The following is a 26,564-nucleotide window of genomic DNA, read 5'->3' as shown; positions in this document are numbered from 1 at the left end:
GGAATCCCGGCAGGCGCGATCCCAGGGGCGGGAGCCGAGGTAAAGCGGCGATGTCCGGGCGCCGCGATTTCTGCGGTGACTGCGGCCAGGCCGGGACCCTGTCGCAGCCGAATCGCCGACGGGGTAACGGGAGAGCGCTCAGTGCTGCGGCTGTGGAGATAACAGCGGTGCCGAGGCCATTGAATCTCGTGGCCCTGGTCATTTGCTCGTCCAGTTCAGTAACCTGCTGTCAGCACACGCCTCATCAGGCTTTCTAAAATTGGACTAAACCTATTTTTTTTAAAGCTAATCACAGTCTTTTTGTTCCAGAAGAAAACCAGTGTGTATGGATCTGTGAACCTTTGTGCATGTCTGCTGCCCTGAGGGTTTTCAGGAGGAGGATGAGGAGGCGCGTGGCTTCTCTGGAGGGGCAGGTGAGCTCAGGCTCGGGCGGCGGGAGCAGGAGTGGGGATGCAGGGGCTGTGGGAGCCGGCAGCGGGTTTCGGGTCAGCGACTGTAGAGCTGCTCTGTGGAGAGGAGAGAGGCAGGGGGCTGCCCGACAGGCCGGGCGCCGATCCTGAGCGGGCAGGCGGAGGTGGTGGGGAGCGGGGGGATCGGGTGCTGCTGCCATGCTGGTGTCAGCATGACCGCCGGAGGTTTTGAGATGGGGTGCTCATGGCTACAGCTGGGTATCATTAGTGCTGCTTCTCGTTTGGAGTCGGAGGCATAGCTGCTTTTCTCCTACCTGGGTGTGCCTCTTCTTAGACATTAATCATTATATATTAGTAAAAACTTATATCCTGTGAGTGTGGTGAGGCACCGGCACAGGTTGCCCTGAGAAGCTGTGGATCCCCCATCCCCTCCAGTGTTCAAGGCCAGTTTGGGTTGGGGGTCTGAACAACCTGGTGTAGCGAAAGGTGTCCCTGCCCATGGCAGGGTGGTTGAAACTAGATGATTTTTAAGGTCACTTCAAATCCAAATAATTCTGTGATTCATTTGGGAGTGAAGAAGCCTTGCCTGTAACAACAGAAAAACGGTGTCCTGTGGTTGCTGGCCTGAGTGCTAATTGTGATCGTGCACGTGGGATGTAATATGGGTAGCTTAAAGCAGAAATCTTATGTAAGTGTACGCTGCTCCTCCTGGCTTCACTGAGAATCATGCCTGTCTGTTTTGGAGGCAATTTGCATCTTTATTATATATTCATGTAAATATAAAGATTAGCTTCTGACTAGATGGGCTTGGGGGAGGCACCCAGAGCTTTGTTTTTCCCCACACTTGTTTTAATAAATGATTGTCTTGTCCTATACTGTACTGAATTACAGCACCAGCTCATCCTGTCTTTCCAAACCCTGGGAATTAACTCTATGCTTTACTTTCAAAACCTAAGGGATGAAGTGTAAAAAGAAGTTGACACTTCCTGAATCACTATTACAGTCCTGATAATCAATTGTTTTAGAATAATTTTTTGTTCTTTCTTTTCCTTTTTCTGCCCTTCCCATTCCGTTTTAGGTTGACCCTGTCAGAGCCAGCCTGAGCTGCTGGTGCTTGGGTGAGGAAGGCACAGGCCCACCTAGCAGCACTTAAAATGTCGAAATCTTTCCCATTTGTTCACAGTTTGGTATTGTAGTTTTGTTGTTTAAACTCCTCTCTGATATGTGAGAGAGGCCCATCATCATTGTGGGGTTTCTTTGTTCGGCTAGGTTTTGTTTTCACAGAACCACAGAACTGTTTGGGTTGGTAAGGACCTCAGGAAGTCATCTAGACCAACCCCCCTGCCAAGGCAGGGTCACCTAGAGCTTGTTCACAGGAACATCTCCAGGGTTTTAAATGTGTCTGGAGAAGGAGACTCCACGACCTGCCTAGGCAACCTGTCCCGGTGTTCTGCCAGCCTCAATGTAAAGAAGTTCTTCCTCATGGTTAATGGAACCTCAGGTGTTTCAGTTTGTGGCTATTACTTCTCATGCTGCCCCTGGGCACAGATGAAAAGAGTTAGGCACCATCTTATTGGGACCCACCTTGGAGATATTTCTACACATTAGCGAAATCCGCTCCCTGTTTTCCCCAGATTGAACAGGCTCAGCTCCCGCCGTCTCCTAAGAGAGATGCTCCACAGATGGTCTGGTTTTTTTTCTCGTTGAGTTCCAGCTCAGAGCCCCTCTGCGAGGGGCCCGGCGCGGCTCCCCGGCGGCAGTCGTGGGGCGCTGTCCCCCCGCGGGGAGCCCCGCCGGGCCGGGGGCGCGGGGGCCGGGCCGGGCGGGGCGGGGGCCGGGGCCGCGCCATGGGCCGAGCGAGGCCCGCGCGGCGCCGCTCTGGGCCGCAGCCGCTCCGCGGGGCGGCGGGGCCGCGGCGCCGCCATTCCGGGCCTGTGCGCCGGCCGGGCCGGGCCGGGGAGACGCGTCCGCGGTGAGTCCCGCATGGGCACGGGTAGGGCCGGGGGACCCGCGATCCCGTACAGCGAGGAGCGGGAGCAGTCGGGTGTTGTACACGGGCTGAGGCTGGGGATCGGGCCCCGCCTCAGCGCGAAGGCCGGGCAGGAGCCGAGACGTGGCCTGAGCGGCGGGCCCGCCATCGCAGCTCTGTCCCCGCCTTGGTGCGCAGCTCTTGGGGCACCCCCTGTGTAACAAACAGCCCTGCGTAACAAACGCGGCGGCCGCTGGGACCGCACCCAGGCACACCCACGGCTTTGAACCGCTCCTTTTCACTACTCTCTCCTAGTAATACCTTCGAGTAGTTGCCGCAGCGCACTACCAAGTTTCAAAAGGCACATGCTGTTTGTTTACTGACTGCGTTTCTCAGCTGTGAGCCAGTTTCACTTTCAGTTCTCGGTGCTTCAGCGCTTCAAACAGGAGTGAATACGCATTTGAAGGGTTTATAAGCAGAATAGTAGGTTGGAGTTGCACTTAGTCAGAAAGTACTCTCCATAACTTGAATAAGCCTTGGTGTTAAAAGGCCTTGTAACTGATTTCTGCGGGGAAAAAAGTGTATGGGTGAGGTAAAGTCTGAACACGGTGTTAAAGCATGGTGAAAATAAGGAGTTTACATTTTACTCTTTAGTATCAACACACTTTTTACTTCAAGATATTTTTACAGCTTGTATTTACATCCTCTAACGATGTGAATTTATGTAGATATTATTTTTAGCTTGGATGATCCATGTTGTAGTGCTGTAGCTGTAAAGAGACTCATGCTCTTTTACAGTGATTTCAGTGGGACTCAGGCAGAACAGTCTGAAGGCCTACTAAAGTAAATTTTTAAAACAACCTTACTAAGTTCAACAAGAAATGATGCTGATTGAGTTAACCAGAGAACACATAATTTAGTTTTTGTCAGTGGGTTTTCATACAGGTGGGCTGTGCTTCCATGGGAGCTGGGTTAACTTCTCTGCATCCTGGCACAGTTTTTTAACATGCATTCCTCACTGAAATAAGTGGTTTCTGACTGGTTTGGTATTTTATCTTTTTTATTGTTGTTGGTTTTGGTTTCATTCATTGTTGGGGGGGGGGGTGTTTATTTTTTGGAGGTTTGATTTGGGTGGGAGTTGTTTTTTTGGTGTTTTGGTTTTTTGTTTGGTTTTGGATTTGGGGGTTTTGTTGTTTTTTGGAGTTTGTTTTTTTGTATGTTTGGGGTTTTTTGTTGGTTTTTTGGATTTTTTTGCTCTTCTCACTTTTATTCCTCAAAAATATTTAAATTAGTCTGTTTTGGTCACATTTGACACCAGAGGTGAAATTGCAAAGATAGCTTCATACAAGTTTAGTGAAAATTAGTATCCTCAGTAAGGAATAAGCAATTAGGTTCACCACTTCATCTGTTCAAGAAACATCAGACAAACAGTCTGTCATTGGTGATTATTGCTAGTAGTGTTAAATATCTTTAGTTTTGCTGTGGTTATAAAATATGAGGGAAGGGTGCTCCTCCACTTTTCAGTCACAGTTCCCTGAAAGGGATATTTGAATGGTAATTCTGGGACAGCATAGGAGTATGTGAATTTTAAGACATCACAGCTGTTAGGATCACAGTTTCAGATCTCTGTTGTCAGGTCAGTATATGCATGAAACGTCCACAAGTCCCATCTCTATTGATTTGAAATTACTGTATAAAATCGTTTGGATATTTATTAATTTTAGATCTTCAGACTCGGAGAATATGCAAGAAGTTGTCATTATTCAGAACCTTGGCAACAAAATTTCAAACAAAGGCTTCTGAGTTGCCATCTGGTCACTGACCTGTTGGAGTAAGCAGGTTAAAGCTTTATAACCTGGATGCAGACCACTGAACATAGCTTTCTGCTATTCAGGTGCACAACCTGAAAACCAGTCAAAAAGGAGCTGGTGCTCCAAACTGCTGACAGACAGACTACAGACAGACTCTGTGTTCCTTGGCAAGTAGTACAAGATGTGGGATTAGATCTGTAAGGTGCTCAGTCCTGGTTCTCTGTTTTAGTGACTGTGTGGAAAGAAACAGGTACTGCTAGATGGCAGTTCCTCCTGCCTGAGACACTATCCAGTGTCTGAGATAGATTTAGAGGCATGCTGCACAAGGGGTGAATTGTCAAATGGTCTTTTAACTTCAGATTTCCTGGCTTAGAAGACAGAAAATAAAGGATGTTCACAACAACTTGCATCTACAGGATTGTGACTCTGCATTGATGTCACTTCAGAGTTCCAGCAACGTGGTCACATTACTTCTAAGATCATAATAGGGCTTTGTGAAGTAAGGGAGATAGAAGGCTACCACAAAGGAAAATTGTGGAAATGTAGCTAAAATACATGTTACAGAAGGCAAAAGTCACAAGCCATAAGTATTGTTGTCTTTTTAAAGGTAAAGAATAACAGAATGCAGTGACCAAACCTTCATTTTAGGGGAATTCTGTTTTATTTCAAATGTATGGTTAGTTTACATAGAATAGCTTACATTTTTTTTCCTAAACTATAGGGGAGGAAATACCAGCAACAGTTACATTAAACTAGAAACAAGAAGTTTTTTGCTTTATTATCCAGCAGAGATTATTTGAATGGATGCCCCATCCCTGGATGGGCATGACTGTGTCAGGCTTTGAGCAACCTAGGTAGTGGAAGGTGTCTGAGCCCCATGGCACAGGGGGTGGAACTGGGTGATTTTTAAGGTGCCTTCCAATGCACAACAAAAGATCAGATAGATAATCTGATGTAGCTGCTACTTCTAGAGACTGATTCATGCTGATTCAGTTACTGTAGTGAAATATATTTGGTCTTACCTGACAAGAGTGTAATACTCTTCCTCTGCACACTTTGTTTAAAGAAATGCATATAGCTATGCTCTCTCACATAGGACCATATGGAAATTCAGGATATTGGTTTAACTGATGGCAGTGTGACTTGTAAGATGGTGACTTACATGCCTAAAAATTCTACTAGAACAGATCTCCCCAGTTGTATTGTAAAACTTCATTTTTTTTTTTTTCTGGTAGCAGACTGTTTTCTCCAGGCTGTGAGACTTCATCCTGTGACTTTAGCAATAGTGTCTCCAATCAGGGCTGCCTGCAGGCTTGCTGGAAGGTACCTTTAGCTTTAGTATAGGAGTGGCTTTGGGGATTACATCCAGTCACATCCATATACAGACTGGCCCTTCCTGGTGAGAGAGCAGGATGAGTGTTTGTGTATGGCTGACAGGGACTGTTCTCTTGGAGGAGAGTGGAGTCTGGAAACAAGCAATCTCACAAGGGTACAGAAATCAAATGATTGTGTTCTGTGCTTTCAGACCAAAGGCTAAGTCTTGAAAACATGATTCCTGCAACTGTTCACACTGTCCTGAGTGCTCTATATTTATGCTGCCACAGAAAGAACTGGTTACACTCGGAGGAGAGCAAACAGGAAACGCCAGGGACTGAAATGCACTTGCGGCTAAAGTATCCTCATCATGAATAGGTACAAAACTATCAGACAGCTTGGTGATGGGACCTACGGCTCTGTTCTTTTAGGGAGAAGCGTTGAATCTGGAGAGCTAATAGCCATTAAGAAGTAAGTGTTTTTATACATTACTTAATAATGCATTGTCCAGGTTTTTCCTTTTGACATCCACATCAACTTGGTCATGCCGATTTGAGTACATCACATGCTGTACAGCTTTTTAATATGGAGTTGTATTTGGGCAGCATGAAAAGTTCCTTGTATCTTCCAAAGCCTCAGCAGGACATAAAGAGGGTGAGATATATAGACATTGTGTAACACCACTTTGCTGCTACGTGCATAGAACATGTGTTTTATTATTTAGAGTATTCTGCCATGCTGCTTTGGAATCTATGGCCCTTGTGCTGCTGCTTACATGGAATGTATTTTTTTGTATATGGGATATTAATACTGCAGTGATAATTAACACAAGTGATCTCATTGTCCATTATCTGTATCTTTTATGCTATTATATATTGGTCTTTTCAGCTAAAGATTTTATTGAAATTCCTTGAGAAATTGATTTGATTTTCTCTTCTCCTTCAACAGTGACCTTAGTTTGTAAATGGCTTATTTGTGCTAGCTATGGTGAGAGACAGCTGTAAAGCATTGCAGGCACCTTCCTGAAATACTGACCATGACAAGGGACCAACTTGTCAAAAGAGCTTTCAGTACAATGCTGTTTTGTATGAGCAGTCAATAGCTGGCTTTATCAACTTTCTAAATCCCCTATGCTGAGGGTATTTTGCCTGTATCAGACCTTGCTAGAAGTACCTTTAATTTTCAGTTTGCAATATGGGAAAAACTCAGAAAAATCAGAACAAGCCGGAAGTATTCTTTTAGCTTAGGTGTTAATGCCGGTCCTTTGTTAAAAACAAAAGTGGCCCAGTAAATGAGTGCACAGGACAGTAACTGCAAAAACACTGCACTGTCAAAAAAAAAAAAATCCAGACCCCTTCATGACATGAATGGGTTGTAGTTCTTAAACTATTCTGTAAGTACTCTATTTTTTAACAGCTTATTTCAAACTGGAAACTTGCTACAATAATAAATAATACTGTATTACCATTAAGGGCAAATGTTCAGGTCTTCAGAGAGTACCTAACTCCCTCTGAAATCCAGACTCTGCACAGCTGGGCATTTTTGTGAGTTTTAATCTGTAATGTTCTGTGTGCATCTCTGTGAGCCTTCATCCTTTTGGTTCCTAATGCCTCGAGTTACATCTCAAAGAACAGAGTGGTAATCAAAATGTGTATGCACACAAATAATGTGTTCAGAGTTACAGTATGGCTTAGGAGAATGCCACACAGTTTGTTTCTGTTAGAGCAGAGCTGCTTATAAGCTTGAAGGGGAAAGCAGGATCAGAAAAGCTGGTGGCATGATAGATGCACCTTGCAAGGGAAGAAGAAACATGGGGAGCAATGGACAAAGGAAAATGTGGAAATACAGCAAGGTACTAAAATTTAAGAGAAATCAAAATACAGAGAAGAGGGGCAAGGAGAATATGATGAAATTGGTGACCCAGTAAAGTGATTGGCTCTTCATCTGATTTGTTTCAGAACCTTACTCTGAGTTGTTCATAACTGTCAAAACTACCCTTGTTCTTTTTTGCCAGTTAAACTGTCCACCACATTGTTATACCAGAAAAAAAAAAACAAAAAAAAAAAAACACAGCATGCCTGGGCTTGCTGAAGGCTCTGAATTATTTTCAACAACATATATATACAGAAAAATGCAATCCTGTGTAATAATAATTATTATTTGACTGTAATTCTATTTGTGTGTGTATTCTGGTAAATCAACTTGACTGTAAAGGTTTTTGACAAAGGGCTAACATTCTGCATTTTGATGGAAGAACTGAATTTTTAAGATGCAGAGACTTGTGGTTCCAAGAACAGCTGATATTTTCAATACATTAGTCATTATTTTCCCCTCTACTTTTGTAGAATGAAGAGAAAGTTTTATTCCTGGGAGGAGTGCATGAACCTTCGAGAGGTTAAGGTACTTGTTTTATTCAATGGTTGACTCCAAATTAGACAATCACTGTCGCATTTGGGGGTAACATGAAATGTTTTACAGCTCTTGTGTCAAAACATTACTCCCAAAGTGAGCTGTAGCATATGACATTACAGTTCTGTTTCCTGACTCTGCATTGGAAGGGAGTGTCGGTAGTCTTATAAAAATGCTTATTGAAATTCTGTAGCTTTACAAAAATTTCTTGGCTGTAGGGAGCTGCTCTCTCTCTGCAGTCAGGGGTGTATGAGTGAGAGCATTCCTGTCACAACACCTGGTTGGTGTTTGTTTTTTCAGAGCTTGGTAACACATGCTCTTTGTGCAGCATGAACTTTTGTATGTGCAGTTGTTTACCTATAGTTGGCCTGGGGACAGACATTTAGCATGAAATTCTGACGCTGACAAAACACTGGGGGTAAGCTCTAAGGACCTCCTTAATTCATAGTCAGTACTGAAAACAAGCAGGAAATCTAGGTAATTTTTCTTATGGTACCATGTAAAAATGGACATCAGATACACTGCAAATCTAAAAAGAAAAGAAGGAAGACCCAAGTTTGCTAGTTTTGACTAGGGTAGAGTTAGTTTTCTTCGTAGCAGCTTCTATGGGTCTGTGTTTTGGATTTCTGACCAAAACAGTCCTGACAACACAGGCATGTTTTAGTTACTTGTTGAGCACTGCTTTCACAGCCTCAGCCCTTCTCTGTTTTTCATGCTTCCCTGACAGTGAGCCAGGGAAGTGAGTGGGCTGAAGGTGGGCAAAAAGCTGGGAGGGGACATAGCTGGGACAGCTGACCAAAGGGACATCCCATGTGACATTGTGCTGAGCAGCAAAAGCTGAGGGAAGGAGAAGGAAGTAGAAGACCTTCAGAGTGATGGCATTTGATTTCCAAGTAGCCATTATGTGTGATGGAGCCCTACTGTACTGGAAGTGGCTGAGCACCTGCCTGCCCATGGAAAGGAATGAATGAATTCCTTACTTTGCCTTGCTTGCATGCTTGACTTTTTCTTTACCCATTAAACTGTATCTCAGCCTATCAGTTGTCTCACTTTCTGCCCTTCTGATTATTTTCCCCATCCCACTTGGAGGGCTGAACAAGCTCAGCTGCTCGCAAAGGTTAATCCAACAATACCAAGGAAGACTTTCCTTTTAGTCTTGACACTAACCTGACTGTGGCCAGTGCACGTGCAAGAAGAGTGTGAATTCTGCCATTAGGAGGTTTCTTACAGAGAAAATGCAATTGTTCTAGTGCTTACAGTGATAGCAGATAGCTGGCTTTTGAATGACCAGCATATTAAATTGCTGCATAGATTGTATATGTATGTGGTAATACTTGGAGATCTGGTCTTTGTTCCCGGAGCTGTCTGATTATTTAAGACACTAAAGAGGTTTTGAAGTTAATTCTTCTGCAACAGTGAAATAATTTTTTTTTCTCCTACTTCATTATATTAAGACCCTTATAAAATCCTGTTTGTATTTTCTGTTTCTAGTCTTTGAAGAAATTAAACCATGCCAATGTGGTAAAGCTGAAAGAAGTTATCAGGGAAAACGATCATCTGTATTTTGTGTTTGAATACATGAAGGAAAATCTTTATCAGTTAATGAAAGAGAGGTATGTAACAGCATCGCCCATTCCTGATATAAGTTACTTATTGTTTTAATACACTTTTAACACCCTTGATACAGTTCAAAGGATTTTGGATCATTTGTTTAGGCTTGGATCACTATAGCTTAAAGCTGCAGACTGCAGTAGGAACTGTGACTGTCACCTTTGAGCATATCCCAGCCAGTCTAGTGAGAGTTTCCAGTGTCTTGTCCCAGATTAGTGTGGTAGGGGGAGTAGGGTGTTCTCTTGAGAGGCAGGAATTGTGGGATTTTAACAGTCCTCACAATAAGGAAGTATTGGACCTAGAACTTCTGATTTCTAAGTACTCCAATGGTGCTTTTTTATAAGACAGTGGTATCACCACCTCTTCTTTTCTGGCTTCCTCAAATAAATGAATAAATTAAAAGTAATTGGAACAGTAATCAAGAGGTATCAAATTTTGGATTGCTTCCAGAAATTACATTTTTTTGCAGTGTGAACTGACATGACCAAAGACTGCTTGTTTGATTTGTCAGCATTCTGAATAAAATCTAGCCTTTTGATATTTGCTGGAGCATTAGTAAAGTCTTAATTTTAGCCTTTGGGCCATGATAACATCCACCGGAGGATAACTAAGGACAAAATTTCTGGCTTTGAATTCTTTCTGTCTATGGGCCATAGTTTCAGCCTGGCAGATTACAATAATCTTCCTTGATTTAACGAAGTAAGGTTATTGTTATAATATATCTATGTAAATGCCTCATAAAATACCTTTTTAAGAATAAAAATGCTTACTATGTGTGCACAGGTATAGTAAACTGTAATTTAATTGGGCGCATATATATGAATATATAATTATGTATAATTATATATATGGATATATATTATATGAAATAATGAACTTTGAAGAAATTATTCTAGTCTATAACAGAAACCAACTATCTTTGAGAATTTCACAGAAATGCATGATATCCTACCTTATGAAAACAAAAAGTCCAGATGTCTCTAAAAGTATGCTTCGCATCATGCTCTCTACAGTTTAGCTAGGCCATGGACTTGTTAGACATTGACTTACTCATGTTTAACAAGTTTAACAAACCTTTAAGAATGTGATTTATTTCCTTAATTCTTAGTTAAATGGGCAGTTTTGTGCCAAGGGACTGTAGGAGAAATACAAATTTCTTATGTAGCTAGAAAAGATAGTAGGCAAATAAAAAAAAAAAAAAAGCTGACTAGCAGTTTTTTTTGTCTTTGCTACCTTTTATCTTTGGTTTGTTAGACAGCATAAGCTAATATATGAATTTTATAATTAATATTTATTTCTTCCCTTTTATTCCACAGAAACAAACTGTTCCCTGAGTCTACAGTTAGGAATATTATGTATCAGATCCTGCAAGGGCTTGCATTTATTCATAAGCATGGTAGGTTATGTTTTAACTATAAACATTCTGAATTAGAGACAGGCAGTGTTTGTGTAAGTTTTCTGATTAATACACAATCAATTACATTAATAACTTTAGTAGAAGGAATGATCAAAAGAATGGCTTGTATGAGAGATTCAGATTACTGAAAACACCTGTATTTTAAAGTTGCCTAGTACTTCATTCTGGAGGTTTGCTCAGTTCTTTTTTTGTAGATTTCCACTTTGTCAGTGTGGCAGCTGGCCACTCTCAAACTCTTTGGATGTTAATGAATACATTTCTTGATAGATTTAAAGGTCCCCTGAGGCTGAGAATAAAGAAATTACTCTTTCCTTAAGGTAAACACAGATACCTGAATAAAATACACATTGTCTATAAGATACATTTAAAGTAATAAAGTGACAAGCAGCTTTTGTTGCAAGGGCTTCCAGCTAATATTTCCAACAATGATAAAAGCTAGAGCTGATGTACCAGCCAGTAGTAACAAGACCTCTTTAACTAATAAAAAAATCTCAAACGACCTTTTTTTAACAAAAATTTCTTCACAGTTTTTTGCTGACCTTTGCAATTCTGCTAGATACGCTGTAGGGTCTGTTGCTGGGCAGCTCTCTGGGTTATCAGAAGAGATAACCCTTTTCTGAACTGACATCAGTGGCCCAGGTCCTGGAAGTGAAATGCTTACAAAGACCAGTAATACAGTTCACTTGAAGAACACATTTAAGTGTGTTTTGCAAAATATTTTCCAGCTAGTGACTTTATTCACTCTTCTAATGGGGCTTGGATACTCAGCTGAAACCTAACCATAAATTCCCATCTGTTTTGGTGACATACATAATATGTAAAAACAGAAAAATATTATGATTGATCTGCAAAAATCTAAGCCAGCTTTTTCCAATAAATTGTCAAATGGATCACAGCCTTTCAGAACAGCTTTTATTGCTATATAACTTACTATAGCTGTGAAGACTGAACAGTTTTATGTCAAAACTGTCCTTTTCACTAACCTGCTGTCACATTAGATTTGTATTTCTGCCAAGATGTTGCAAATCATAGTTGAGAACACCTGGAAATGTTTGGCAAGCCCAACAGGATGGTTGTGATGATATGTGGCTCACAGTGTAAAAATGAGTGTCCCAAGATTCTCTCTGCAACAGTTTTGCAAAAAAATCACATTAACATTTTTCCCTCTCTGTATTTCTCTGTTCTCCTTCTGTGTGGCATAGAAATGCTTGTTAAGTAAACTTCTTACTATCTTTGTCCATCCAAACTCTTTAAGCATCTTTTTATATTTGAGTACACTATGGATTGCTTTTTTTGAAGTTTGTCATGAAATAAATTGCCTCACAAGCATTCTGTTGGTGCATGTCTGTGCAACAAAATACAGAAGTGATTATATGAAATGCTAAGGGCAGCCTTGATTGCTTTGCCTGATACCTTTCCCAAAGAATCAGTACTTCAAGCCAGCACCAGGATATCAACTCAACATTCTTAGGAGGATGCAGTCTCCTAGTTAGATACCTACAGCACTAAGTCTTCAGTGCTGTTATACATTAATCTAACAAAAAAAAGCTAATCTAGTTATACTGGGCAATGTAGACACATTCTATGTCCATGTTCAGTCCATTCTCTGTGGGACCGTATTCAAAGCCATGGAAAAAGTAAGCATATTGGAGTCTCTGAAAAGGAGCTGGGAGAGCTTCAGTTAGGTACTACAGAGGGAGCTGTATTTAGGAATGATGGTTCAGATGCTTGCAAGAAAGAAGAGTAAGGACAAGATTTCTGGGCTAAGCATGGAAGCAGAGTTCAGAGACAGTAGTCAGTGCTATACCAGCCCTCTTCTCTCATTTGTATTAAAAGAGCTCTGGCCAAACATTCATTCATGATCAGTTTTTACTGGATGCAAGGAGCACTAAGAAAATAAACTGATGTCCTCTGACATGGTGTTGAGTAGCTGAGTGCTTGCAGATTATGTTCGCAGATTTAAAAAGTTCAAAGTGCAAAAAATCCCCTCATTTTAATTCATATTCTGTTTACAATAACATTTTATGTAACTGATAACTTTATTGCACAGTTTCCAATTAGAATGAAACTAGCTTTAAAATGGTGGAAATTTTTTTTTTATGTTACAGAAGTGTCACTTGAAAGCTGTCTGAATAAATGCTCTGAACTGTTACAAGATAGCCAACTTGTATATAGTGTTCTTCACAATCTCACTGAACAACACTGTACTGATCAGCTCTGCTGATCACATAAGACTTTGATGTCTGTGTGGTGCTGTTCCAGCTTCAGCGCTAAGAACTAAAGCAAAACAATCCAGTTGGAAAATAAGTGATACAGCTGTGAAGTGGCATTGCAATCCACATCAATATTTCATTTGCATTTCAGGGTTCTTTCACAGGGACTTGAAACCCGAAAATTTGCTTTGCATGGGACCAGAACTTGTGAAAATTGCAGATTTTGGCTTAGCCCGAGAGATCCGATCTCGACCTCCTTACACTGATTATGTATCCACAAGATGGTAAGTGCTAGTACTCACCTACATTATAGAAACTTGCAATCAACACTTGAAGGTATTACAGTACTGAATTTGTGCTGATTGTTATACTACTTTTAATGCCTCCTTGTTATGAAACTTTCATTTAAGTTTGGTGTAATTTGAAAAGCTTTAGTTAGTGCAAGACAGTTTACAGATAGCAGAGTGGGAGTGTGGTAAGGCAGGTGGGAGCATGCCAGGGTTGCTGTGTGTCAGGAAAGTGTAAGAGAGTTTGCAGAAGCTTAAGTAGTTTTAATCAAAAAAAGTCTGCATACAGGAGAGGAGAGGGAAGTTTTTAAGGAATGTTTGCTCTTAATAGCAAAGAATGAAGAGGTGAGTGATTTCATGTATGTTTGAATTCTGTAGATTGTTGGGATTTCCTTTTCTTCCTTTCCTCTACAGGTACAGGGCTCCTGAAGTACTTCTGAGATCCACCTGCTATAGTTCTCCAATAGATATTTGGGCTGTCGGTTGCATAATGGCAGAAGTTTACACGCTGAGGCCTCTCTTCCCAGGCGCCAGTGAAATTGATACTATATTCAAAATTTGCCAAGTCTTAGGGACGCCAAAAAAGGTAACTGAAGTGATATTCCAGACTACAGTAATCTGGGAGTTGTTCTGCAATATACAATGCCACAGTAGCAGTAAGCATTAAGAAAAAAAATCTTCCCACTTACTGTTAATTTATGATAATGATGTCAGATATAATAAACTAAATTAAAACTTATTTTCTGTTCAGTAAGCATTTCTGTGCAGTAATTATGCTATAAAAGCTGACACAAAGAGGAGAAATTGACCCCTGCACTGCAAACAAAGTCCTTAGACTGTGGTTTCATTAAGTGGGAATTTAATTTTTCTTACACATTGCATATAAACCTATGGTTTAAGAGACTAAAAATAGGGATCATGGCAAGATCCCTATTCCCTGATTCCTTTTGTGCCATGACTCTGTCAGATATATAGCAAGACTCACCTCTCACCAGAGATGTGAGGTGAAGATTTTTAATGAAATTCTCAATATAAGACCAGAGTTAGCTGGACATGGTCTACGGTCTTTACTGATAGATTATGTGCTAGTGTTCTTAGGCAGTGATACTTTACAGCTGAATTTTTTTTGTGTTTGGAAATCTCACTCTTCCAGAATGACTGGCCTGAAGGCTACCAACTTTCAGCTTCCATGAATTTTCGCTGGCCTCAGTGTGTACCTAACAACCTGAAAACTCTCATACCTAATGCTAGCAGTGAGGCGGTGCAGCTCATGAGAGACATGCTGCAGTGGGACCCCAAAAAGCGGCCAACAGCTAGTCAGGTTGGATTTTGTTTTCTTTTTCTCTGCTTGTGATTTTTTTCTTTTGCTGCAAGGAACAGTCATTTAGCAGTTGCTCAGGGTGCAGTTTTTAGAAGGGAGGAGAATCCAAGAAAAATTTCCAAGAAAAGGAGGGTAATTAAGAGAGTGTTGTCAAGTCTTTTGCATGAAACATCAGCTGCTTGAGTTAAGCATAATCCAGTCACTGAATAGCAGTAGTGTGAAGGTAGGATGTATAGCTGAAGACTGTAATGCTGTTCTTTCACTGCCGTGCCACAGAATGACTGGAATCTGGTTCAGCCACCTTGCCCTAGGCAACCTGTGCCAGTGCTCTGTTACTGTCAGAGTGAAAAAGTGTTTCTTGATATTCAGAAGGAGCTTCCTGTGTTTCAGTTTGTGCCCATAGTCACTGAAAAGAGATTCAATCTTCTTTGCACTTCACCTTAGGTTTTTTTGCATACTTTGGTAAGATCCTCAATAACCTTCTCTTCTCCAGGCTGAACAGTCCCAGCTCTCTGTTTTTGCTCATATGGGAGATGATCCAGTCCCTTAATCACCATTGTGGTGCTTTGCTGGACTCTCCACTATGTCCATCTCTCTTCTGCTGGAGAGGCCAAAACTGGACACAGCAGTCCAGGCACGGCCTCATCTGTGCTGAACAGAGGGGAAAGATCACCCCTCTTGATTTGCTGGCAGCACTCCTGTTCAGGCAGCCCAGGAGTTAGTCTTATTTGCAGCAATGGTGTATTTGGTAGCCCTTCCATGTTCAACTTGGTGTCTACCAGGTCCTTTCCTGCAAAGCTGCTTTCCAGGTAGTTGACCCCAGCATGTACTGGTGCATCTGGTTATTCCTTTCCAGGTATTGGTATTTATCCTTGTTAACTTGATGAGGTTCCTGTCAGCCCATTTCCCCAGCCTGCCAAGGTCTCGCAGGGTGGCAGCACAGCCAACTAGCGTGTCAGCCCCTCCTTCCACTTGTCACATCAGCAGACTTGCTGAGGGTGCACTCTGCACCACCAGTGACATTATTAATGGAGGTGTTGCAACAGTATTTGCTCCACTATTGACCTCTGGGGAACACAGATGGTCCTAGCCTCCAACCAAGACTTTGTTCCACCAGTTGCTATCCTTTGGGCCTGGCCTTTCAGCCCACTGTCAGTCCACCCCACTCTCTCTTCCTCCAGCCCAGTGTTGCCTGGATGAGGCTTACTTTTGCTGGGCAGCCTCAAGTGCATTGCAGATCCATTCCAACATCCTGTACATAAGCATTGCCCAGGTCATCAGTATTGCACACATAGTGGTGGTAGCCACTGTTTTCAGGTAGTACTCAACTAATACAATGAGCTGGGTACCTTTTGGAAAACAGATGTGATTCTGGGTTCAGATCTGGCACTTGTCTTCAAGGGCCATAGCTGAACCTTTGTGATTTAATTAGGCCTTCAGTACAAATTGCAGTAAAAAGCTTGAAATTTAATTAAAACAGTTTAAAAGTGAAATAGATTAGGAACTCTCAAGGGTAGTGAAGAATAAGAAAAACACTGACTGTAACAGTTTTAAGAGCATTAATAAATGTTTTACAATAAAGGACAAATAGAATGAGGAATCTGAGCTCATGAAAGCTTTTTGCAGTAAGAAGTCTTTGTGAGGGGAAGATGAGTATGCCTGAAACAGCAAGATAGATTAATTTCCTTTACTGACAACTTCCTGATTAGTTGTAAGGCAGGGTAAAAGTACTTTTATTAACTGACTTTACTAACTTGTCAGAAAATGTAGAGGCTAATTTCCATAAGGGTTGTATTTCTTTCACTTAATTCAGTCTCAGGAATGGAGAATGGAAGAGATGGGATGTCTCTTTGGTTCACTGAGTTTTGCTTGCTGAATCTGTAATGATGGGGGGATGTGTTTCCACATGCACATGAAGAGACAGCATGTAATGAAACATGCCTATAGATGCCATATACCTGTTTAGCTATCTGAACTCTGCAGAACCTTTTGTTCTGTACTAGTCCACAGAGGATTTGATAACTCTATGTCTTGAAACTTCTCCACTATTTTTTTGAAGTGAATTTTGCTCACTAGAATCTAGTGTTGAGAGATGGGTCTTCTGCTGTTTCCTACCCCAGAAAAAAAAGGAAATGAAACATGTACTGACACATAGGACTAGAGTAAATCAAAAACTTCATGTTTTTCTAAGCCTAATGTCTTTATTACTCTTTAGGCACTTCGCTATTCATACTTCCAGGTTGGGCATGCCCTGGGCATTCAGGAGCTGGGAAAGCAAAAGGAACTGCATAATAAATCATCTCTGCATATTAAGCCTGTCCCTCCAGCACAGCCCCCTCCGAAACCTCATGCCCGAATTTCATCAAGGCCTTTTCAACAAAGCCAGTCTTCTCAGCGCGTGGTGTACGCGTGTAAGACAGACAACTCTGGGACTGAGCACAGTAACTACTTACAGGAGGACAAGTCTAACCAGGTTCTTCTGCCTGCGCTTCACAATAAGGTTCCTCAGCAGGTAAAGGTCAATCTAGCTTAAGATAGCTTTCTGATATACTGCCTTTTTCCCATGTGTTTCTTGTTCTCTTTCAAGGTTCTTGTACTACACAAGACAGTGACTGGAACTAAGAAATGGTTCTAACATTCCAACTTTCTTCTAGAAACTGAAAGTTCCTCTATTGAAATCTAAATCCAGTTGCTGTAAAACAAGCAAGTCAATTTCTCGTTTTAGAGCCATTTTGTGCTTCCCTTTGTTGTAAAGCACCACTTACAGGGTGACTCTGATGTCATATGAGTAAAAAGGATGTACAGTGTTCAAAATATTAATGAGATTGATGCTAGAGAGAAAACTATTAAGCTAACTAGTATTGAAATGAGGGAAAGGAGACTATTGCCTTCATCCATTTAAGGCATCCTATTTATTGACTGGGAATAATAGTCCCTTTGGTCTTCCATATTGGACATGGAAACAGATTATTCTTGCAGCATGAGAATGTACCCTTTCTGTCTGCTGATGAGGCGACTGGATTCTAAAGTAGGTGATGAGAGCAGACAGTGCAAATGCTGCTGCTACAGGGTCAGTTGTAAGCAGGGTCTGTACTGCCCAGTGTCACACAAAGTCAAAATGTACTGCTGAGCCTGCATGACTGAAGGGGCACAATTTGTACCTGTGCTGTCTTGCAAGAGAAAAAAAAAAAAAAATTAAATGTGTAGACACAGGCTTGTGGAAACATAAGTGTTTATGTAGTTTTATACTCCCAACTTGGGTAAAAATTGAGTGTAAGGTAATGGTTTGGGAGTGCCTACTGAAACATGAATAGAATGGGAATTGAGACCCAAGAAATTTCTTCTTCTGTCAGTTCAAGATGCTTTATTACTGGACAAAATGCAGACAATGCATAATAATATCAGCGGGCTACAGATTGTGTTCTTAAGCATGTTTAATGGAAGTTGAAGACTGTGTTGTTATAGTTCTACTACTATTATTACTCTTTGAGATAGAGGAAAAAAAGTCCTCTGTGTTCCTGTCACCTAATTTGTGGTCTAAGCATGAGAGTTTGTTTCTTTTCAATCTTTATAACAGAAAACATCTGCTGGGTGTGAGAATATAAGCAGTGAACTTAAACCAAAACCTAGGCGAAGATGGGGTCATCTTCCCAGGACAGTTAAGAGTTCTGAAGACTGGGATGACTTGGAAGACCTTGATTTCAGCTCTTCCATCATGAGAGTGGACTTGAAAAACAAGAAGAAGCAGAATGATGAACCTCTTTGTAGGCAAGTTGTTTATTGTGTGTATGTGCTATTTGGTCTATTTCTTTGACCTTTTCCTCTGTCTTAGTAATGTTGCTCTTCATGCTTTCTTTGTATCTAGAAATGTATATCTATATAATTTTGTGTTCCCCCATTGAAAATGATAACTGGCTTAAGTCTCTCCAGGTTAGTTTTTTGACTATATACTTTCGATTTTGCACATGGACCATTTTGACATATTCCACACATATAAACTGTTTTGGACAAGTCTAAGCTGCAGTTTCCATGGATGGTGTACAGAAGAGAAACTTACTCAGCAATTTATAAAAACTTTAAAAGCAGTATATAAGGGAACTAGAAGCACAACTCTGATTTTCAGGGTCGCTTGTATGACTTTGAGTTGATAATATTCCCTGCTGACTGATGTAGCAAACACATTGTAAGGAAATGATTCCTGGTGATGGGGTGGAGTTGAGAAAGTCAGCTGTGAATAAACATGGTGCTGAAAGAGTTGGACTGTATGTACCAATTTTTGAATTGCAGATTTGAAAGCATTTTGGACCTGAAGCCTTTGGATGCTGTAGGCTCTGGCAGCAGTGCACGAACTTCCCATGCGACCTTTTTGCGGCAGGACACTCCCACATTGCGAGTTTCTGCAGCAAAGCAACACTACTTAAACCATTCTAGGTATCGACCTGGTTAGTAAAAAATACTTTTTTCTTCTTTCTGCAATTCCAACAGGAGTATGAAATAGTCATTGGTACATTACCTCTTATCCTTTTAACGTGTGGAGGGGGGCTGCTGCTGAAATAACATGAGGACAGAAAGAGCTTTCCTAATGTAAATGGCCATGACACAAACTACATTCTGAGAAGTGCTGCTTACAAACAAGGGGACAGGACTGTTGGTACTTCTTCCTCCTGATGGATACTCTTATACTTGGAAGTGCATTAGAAAATGTCTCCCTAAAAAGACTGGTCTTCTAGACTGGAAAAAAGTGCCATGTGTTTACCTCATGGAGCATATAACGCCATGAACAATAGGCAGACTAGTAGCGGGATTATGCTTTGCTGTAGTTTGGAGTTAAGTAAAGTGCAGATCCATGTCTATAGAGAATTGCATGCCTGTCTTCATGATAAACTCTGCTATCTGACACCACTGCTGGGGTAGGATGAAGTACAGGAGGCAGACACGCTGTCTGCCAGTACTTAAAATGAGATTAATTTAAGCATATTCTTTCTCATAATTTCTGTTCATAAAGGTAGTGTTAGCTATTTAGTCATTTGTATTACTACTTCTTCAAAATTAAGTAAACTAGAAGGTATTATGATAGCAAACTCTAGTCTTTTTTTCCTGAAATAATTGACTTTCACATTGTCTCAGAGTTTTGGTAGCTAAAACTTGTTTTACTAGAGGAGATTGTAAAACACATTGATCCCAAGACTGCTTTAGCCATATCATAAATTGTGAGTGCATCCTTGAATGTTAGGTATCCTGCTTAAAAATGGGATCTTAAAAATGGCATCTAAATACAAATAATAGGTCTCATCGGAACTGTAGTGCAAAGTGTTTGCATAGTCTGAGGTTTCAGTAGAGACACCAAAGAAGAGTACAGTACTATGAGAAACAGAATTCCATTATTGCCTCTCAGGTTATCTTGTTGCTGTTAGGCTTTTATAGGAAGCACAGATTTCATGTACATAGCAAGGTTCACTTTCTGTGACATGAGAATATTCATGGCCTTGATGTAAGGATCCTGTCTTGTGATATGAGCAGCCATTGAAGCTAGTGGAACTACCTTACATTGTGATGTTCACAGGATTAGAGCTTGTGGCTATAGTTACAGCATTCCTGTATTATGATGGGTTGGAGGGTGACTCAAGAGAGTTAGTGAGAGGGAGAGGTTTTGGTTAAGTTGAACCAGATATCTGCTCTAAGACTGTGCATCAGGTGGAATAAATGTAGGCCTGTGCGGCAGCAGGGATCTTAGTGAAGTAATTTTTGCATTTTTGTAATATAGGAATAAGCACCAGGAATAACATAGTCTCCGCTTCAAGCAAAGAGCCTGTTCCATCTAATCAGTGGCCCAGTTCTGGTTTGTCTGGGAAAACTTTCGGTTTGGGAGGAAGCACTACCAACAGGATGAATTCAGGTAAGGTGTTCTTAAGACTCCTGAGAAATGATAATAAGTCATGTCTGTGCAATTCTCCACTAGTGTATTTTGGAGTCATCCATTTCCAAAACGTTGTCAGCTCCCAAGATACCTGCTAACTCTGTCTTATCTATGTGTTAAAATAGGTGTCTTCTTTGGGACACTGCCTTTAACTGAAATATAGCAATTTCTTCTAATTAATCCTCACAGGTCTGAAGTACCCCATACATAGAAGGCTGGACAGCTTAGGTCTGTTCAACCTGAAATACTTCATCTCGTTTTCAGTTTCCATCTTCAATTTCTTTAAGTCATATTTTCTGGTTTCAAATTTATATTAGTCCACCTGGTGCATAAATGGCTGTCATTACAAGAGGAAGCTGGTATAAACTTGAACTAGCCATACATACCACTCTTGTTACACGAATTAAGAAAAGAAGATCTATCATTATGTCTTTCAATTGATGTTGTTAAAAATAATGTCATAATTATAGTTTAAAAAATTCATACAAAAAGCAAAACTTCCATTTTTCTTCTCCAGGTTTTTTTTTGGCATTTGGTATTTCAGGTATTTAATCACTGTTGTTTGAGTTGAGGTAATTAATTTGTAGACTTTTACATGAGTTTTTATCAGATATAACATGTTGATGTTTTTAGACTGTATCTGTGTATTTCCTTTCTAAACCCTGGCATCAGGTTTTCATGTGATACAGTTCTGCAGTGCCATACTTCTTATGCATATGGTGTTTTGAAAGTGTTTTATTGCCAAAGTTTGTGTTGAGTCTTGGCCCAAAAAAATATTTTGGGCCTCTAGAAACTCGGGTTAAAAAAAAGCACAAAACAACAATTTGAAGTTTTGGATGTAATTTAATCAGAAAATTGTTCTTTAAGCTTTCAAGATGGGAGGACACTGTAAACAGCTAAACTACATGAGAACCTTTATAGGTGTAGCATGTCTCCTTCCTGGCTCTTTTAGAAGGTTTGCTTCTTTTGTGACAGCATAGGATGCCATTAGATTTTTGTCTTTTTTTATTTTATTACCATCATTTCCCACATTAGGCTTTGCCACTGCTCTAGTACAGCCGAGGCACATGTGTGATGGCTCTGTTCTGTGCATGATATCTTGTTTAGAGTCCCTCTGTGCTATAACTCTAGACTGTTTTGTTCCATTTCTGTGGCTTACCCTACAGATCAGTTAAATCTGTTCCTGCTCATCTTAGGGACAAGTTTTGTAGTTGGCTTTCAAAATTTGAAATGTGAACCTGTACCACATTTTTAAGTTGTGCTCTCACAGGCTTCACTAACAGCTTTGTGTAGCACCAAAGCCCCAGACTCAGTACATAGAAACCAAGAGTCAATATATTCATAGCACATAGTTGGAGAAAGTCAAGCAAGATAATTCCAACTGAAATGCTGAGTTCTGGAACCTTTGAGAAGTCTTGAAAAAGCTGAGATGTCAGGGAGAATTGCCATTCTCCCTGACAGGGTACAATTTGTACCTGTTTTTTATTCATCTGTAATGCAGTCAGATACTGACAGTCTCCTGAATGCAGGTGTATATATAGGAGCTGTGGATTTCAAGTGCCTTCAATTAAGTTCTTATTTTGTTCAGTCCATGATCAGGGTTGGTCTTGATCCCTCAGGGCACACCTGTTGACAGTATGGGAGATCCATTGTGTTCAGGTGTTACTTGCCATTTCTTTCAGGGCCCATAGGATCAAGTGGTCTAACGAGTGCTTATGCCCCTTCATTTCTGAAGAAGGAAGTAGGTTCTGCTGGGCAGAGGGTTCAGCTAGCACCAGTTGTGGATCCATCTTCTGGTAAGTCCTGTACTAAAGTTCTCTTGGTCCCTTGGTCAGTACTCCAGTAATGCTGTATGTATGCAGCACTGAACTGCACTTATCTTTGCTTTATTTTATTTGTCACATATGACTGACTGGAAGTGTTGTTTGTGTAACCTTGCAGAACTTCATATGGAGAAGGATTTGTGTTTACTTTTGTTTATTAAATATGTGGGTTTATGTACAGCTTATTTCAATGGCTCCTAAAGGTTGGTGTGAGAGCTGGCACAGAATTCACATTTGTCATATCAGTGGTGTAAATCCTCTTTGCCTGCTAAGGTTTTAGGGATTGAATCCACTGTTGTTTCATATCAGCAAACTTTGTTTAAAAAGGAGGCTTATTTCCTGAAGTAGTAATGATCTGGATCTGCACTCAGTTATTGCTCAGTATAGACAGCTCTCACTGAACCTTTATATCACAGACTTTTTTATCCTTCAGATTTTGCATCTCTGCCATCAGTCAGACCCCTTCTTGGATGGCCATCGTTCAGCTCACCTACCAAAAGCTCGCCCAGGTTAATGCCTCTCCCGCCGGCAGCGGAGCCGATCCATGGGCGCGTTGACTGGTCTGCGAAGTACAGCGCTCACCGGTGACCTGGGAGACACCCTGACCACTGCATGCTTCCCAGGAAATGGTGGCCAACCTGAGACCATTTCACACTGGTTTATATATCTGTACATTTAAAAGGAGCAGATCTTCCGTGAATGAGACATTTTGAAGTTGTTTTTTTTTTTTTTTACTTATTTGGATTAATCTGAATGCAATCTTGTACTTTTTGTATAAAAATGTTTTGTTATATACTTGGGTCCAGTTATTTTCATAAAAGTGATACATTTTGTATATAAGGCTTAGGGAATTTGGCATTTTTATACAGCAAATTTTTATAATGAACTTTTAAAAAATTTATCTTTTTTATTCAACTTTTTTATAGAAGTGGATAAAAAAACGTGGTGCAATATTGCAGGGAGGGAGAAGTACTGAGGAAGGGGCATTCATTAGACATTTTCTGAAGTTTATTTGCTAATTCAGGCCATGTAATTTCAAATGATGCCATGTCTCAGTGCCACACTTCTATTGTCCTATGCTCATTTCTTCATACTGACATCAGAGGAGTGAGTGACTTTACAGTCTAAACTCTCCTTCGCAGTCACTGAGAGACTGCTGAAAGATAGTGGGAGGCACCTTTTTTTTAATTTATTTTTGCGTTTAAAAGGTTTTATATTGGACTGCTATTCAAATTTGCCAAATCTGAGGACTGTTGTTTGGTGAAGGGTAAATACTGTTCTATAGAACTGTTTTCTGACACAGTGTTCCTTTTTCCTGCTTAAAAGTTGTTCTTTGGCATTGTTCACTATGAAATAGAATGTAGACCTACCTCTGTTACATTCATGTAATGGTCTAATGATTTCTAAGGAGAAAAAACAAATTATGTTTCTTCTTTTTCTTTTGTTGTAAGATCTGAAGACATATTAAAGACCATATTAACAATTAATTAATACAACTAATAAAATTGCTTTCAGAGTAACAAAATATGAATGATATGCCAGCAATATAGTTTAAGGAAACAAGATCTGTGCAGCTGACTTACTTTTCATGACTGTTTTTTTTTTTTTTTTCATGACTGCTGCTTTAAGTCACTTGAGGGAAGAAAAAAAACCCAAAAAACCAAAACAATCCAGAGGAAATGAGCCAGTCTAACATTATTTATGTTTATTCTCAGTTCTTCTTCACTCAATGCATCTTCATTTACAATTTGAAGAATATGTCAGCATCCATAAATTAGGCCCAGAGGCTCTACAGGAAAAAATGGGATCTTATGTGGTCCTATTAAGGAAATGTTGTAAAACTGTGGTTGATTTCACTGAAATTGATACAGTTCTTAGAAGAGCAGTTTAACTCAGTTTATGGAGAGTAGGATTTATATCAAGTTATAGAGAAAAGAAAGTAGCCTCATAATCTGATTTAGTTCTGCTCTGGAAAGGAGTGCCAGAGTCCAGCCATCAGCAGAAAATTCTTTTAGATCACAGTCAGCATTTGTCTGTTCCTGCACCTCCTTATACAGAAGAAAGATAAAACTGTTCAGTCCTGTGGGGGAGCACCTTCCATAGGTGTGTTCTGGAGCAGTGCTGCCAAAGCTGAAGTGTGCTGAGAAAATGAATCTCCTTCCAGAAGTGTGCAGAAATGCTCATGTTTCTGAGCTCATTGTGTGATTAGCTCAGGAAAATTTATTTATGAGACTTAAATCCAGGCTAAAGGGATCAGAGCAGGTACAGTTCTGTTTCCAGCCATTTCGCAGGAAGTGAAGGGCTTGTGTGTCAGAGAGATCCTCTCCATGGGATCTGCCAGCACACATGGGGCAGCTGCTGTGGTCTTGAGACTGACAACAGATTCTGACCTTTTTGGTGCTTCCCATGGCAAACGTGGGATTTTGAGGAAATTGTACCCTAGGATAGGCTGCTGGCTCAGTGCTACAGGGGGAACCACAGGGAGCTCTGATCACTGTTAGCTTTTTTGGGCTCAGCCCATAGTAAGACAGTTCAAGACAAACAGAGCAAAAGTGTGCATGTAAGACTTGCCAAAGACGTCTGTGTCCTGCTGCTCTGTTATCTGGGCATAGCAAGTACTAACTCCATACCTAACTGCTTCCACAGTAGTGGTTCCAATGCTTACCACAGTAGTGGTTCCAATGCTTACCACTAAAGCAGCCATTTGATTTCTAAAGCACCCACTGATGGGTGTCTGTGGGTAAGTGAAAAAGGAAATATGTATATTTGTGTTAGAACTGGAAAGATAGTTGTTTCTCTTGGTGGAAATAAATACCTGTATTTATGCCTACATATCATTTAATTTATTTTATCACCAGGTAATTTGTCTCAAGAATGAGCACCCTGAACCTGTCCCAGTATCCCTAGACCTACGTGTAGGCTATTTCAGTAGTCTGGTCTGTACACTCAGACTTCCTACTATTGGAAGGAGACAAGTCATGAGAGCAGGCAGCTAAGGCTTGGATTCATCATACCTAAGTGTGAGCTCCTTTATTGTGATGTGACTCACCCCTGGTGAGTGAGAATCATGTCAAAAGAAATCTGTTGCATTTGGGTACATACTAACATTCTGGAGAGATAGCTGAGTCTCTCCACTAAGGACAGGGACGGCTCTGTGAGATTCAAATAGCACAGGATGAATTTGAGCCTGGCCTGTAATCTCTGAACCTTTATCAGACTGTCAGTGATTCTTTTGACTATAGTGTTCAGGCTTTAGTCAGTCCAGTGAAAAGATTAGAAAAATAAGTTGTACTACTAATTTTGGTTTTTTTCAGTATCTCCTTCTTTCCTAAGTTAAAGCCTTTTATTTTTGGGGTGGAGGAGGGGGGGAGGCTAATAATCTTGACATTCAGAATCAAGTGAGACAGAAAATTAGCTGTATGTAGTGGCTGTATCCTTCACTCAAGCAAATTCTTACTGAAGCTGGAAAAGTTCTTTTTGAGCAGGTTGGAGCTGAGTTTATGTATTTTACCATTCTATCTCTGTGCAATACAGATATGGAAAAGATGGAGGTTTTTATATACTGAAATCTGGCCAAGCAGCATATCTGAGACTTTATGATACGTAACCTACTACATTGTGCTTTAATATTTAGCAGCATCTTTGTGGAAAACGTTTCTAGAATTGTACTGTTTATGTTTTCTCAGGCTTAGGCATAACATGTAATAATAAAGGAGTCTGACAGTGGATTAATTCACCCCTGTAATCCAGATTTTCCAGAAAATAGTGTGTAAGTGCCAGTATGTTAGCAAGAAAAAAAAAGCCAGAAAACCCACTCCCATGGTGTTCCTGTACCTGATGTGGCTGTTGATATGAAGAGGATGTTCCATAATGTGAGGAGGAAAACATACTGAAAGAACATCTTAGAACTTAATATGGAAGAAGGGGGGAGAATTTTCTGAGATGGGGAGAAATAATGGTTCTTGTTTATTCAGTGTTTTTGTTCAGAAACATTCTAAATGCTTGTTTCATTCATTTTGTGTCAAATGTCCTGCCCAGAATAAAGTTATCCTTGAAGAAGTA

At 40.6% G+C, this 26,564-nt stretch overlaps 1 protein-coding gene across 3 annotated transcripts; it reads left to right on the top strand.

Annotated features, from left to right (window-relative positions):
* On the top strand, positions 1-26,564 carry CILK1 (ciliogenesis associated kinase 1). 3 transcript variants are annotated; one of them, XM_056487773.1, is made up of 14 exons: positions 1-413; positions 5,795-5,975; positions 7,850-7,904; positions 9,405-9,526; positions 10,841-10,920; positions 13,306-13,438; positions 13,856-14,027; positions 14,595-14,762; positions 16,978-17,274; positions 18,340-18,530; positions 19,050-19,204; positions 20,527-20,658; positions 22,362-22,475; positions 22,936-26,564. In XM_056487773.1, the coding sequence occupies exons 2-14, from the start codon at positions 5,875-5,877 to the stop codon at positions 23,088-23,090; spliced, it is 1,875 nt and encodes a 624-aa protein (XP_056343748.1). In that variant the 5' UTR covers positions 1-413; positions 5,795-5,874; the 3' UTR covers positions 23,091-26,564. The 3 variants fall into 3 exon arrangements, with proteins under 3 accessions (XP_056343748.1, XP_056343747.1, XP_056343746.1); XM_056487772.1 differs by lacking the exon at positions 1-413 and adding an exon at positions 2,273-2,382; XM_056487771.1 differs by lacking the exon at positions 1-413 and adding an exon at positions 2,273-2,382 and having other exon boundaries at positions 5,716-5,975.

The sequence above is a fragment of the Oenanthe melanoleuca genome, chromosome 3, assembly GCF_029582105.1.
Source record: "Oenanthe melanoleuca isolate GR-GAL-2019-014 chromosome 3, OMel1.0, whole genome shotgun sequence".
NCBI classification, from domain to species: domain Eukaryota; kingdom Metazoa; phylum Chordata; class Aves; order Passeriformes; family Muscicapidae; genus Oenanthe; species Oenanthe melanoleuca.
The sequence above is the reverse complement of the archived record's forward strand: the minus strand, read 5'-3'. Positions and strand labels throughout refer to the sequence as shown.

What these genes read in the sequence shown, in the direction of transcription:
- CILK1 (XM_056487773.1), top strand. Translation starts at nt 5,875, where the DNA reads ATGAATAGGTACAAAACTATCAGACAGCTTGGTGATGGGACCTACGGC. An exon ending in TGCATTTATTCATAAGCATG is followed by an intron (nt 10,921 to 13,305) that starts GTAGGTTATGTT and finishes TTTGCATTTCAG; the next exon opens with GGTTCTTTCACAGGGACTTG. An exon ending in TCTTAGGGACGCCAAAAAAG is followed by an intron (nt 14,028 to 14,594) that starts GTAACTGAAGTG and finishes TCACTCTTCCAG; the next exon opens with AATGACTGGCCTGAAGGCTA.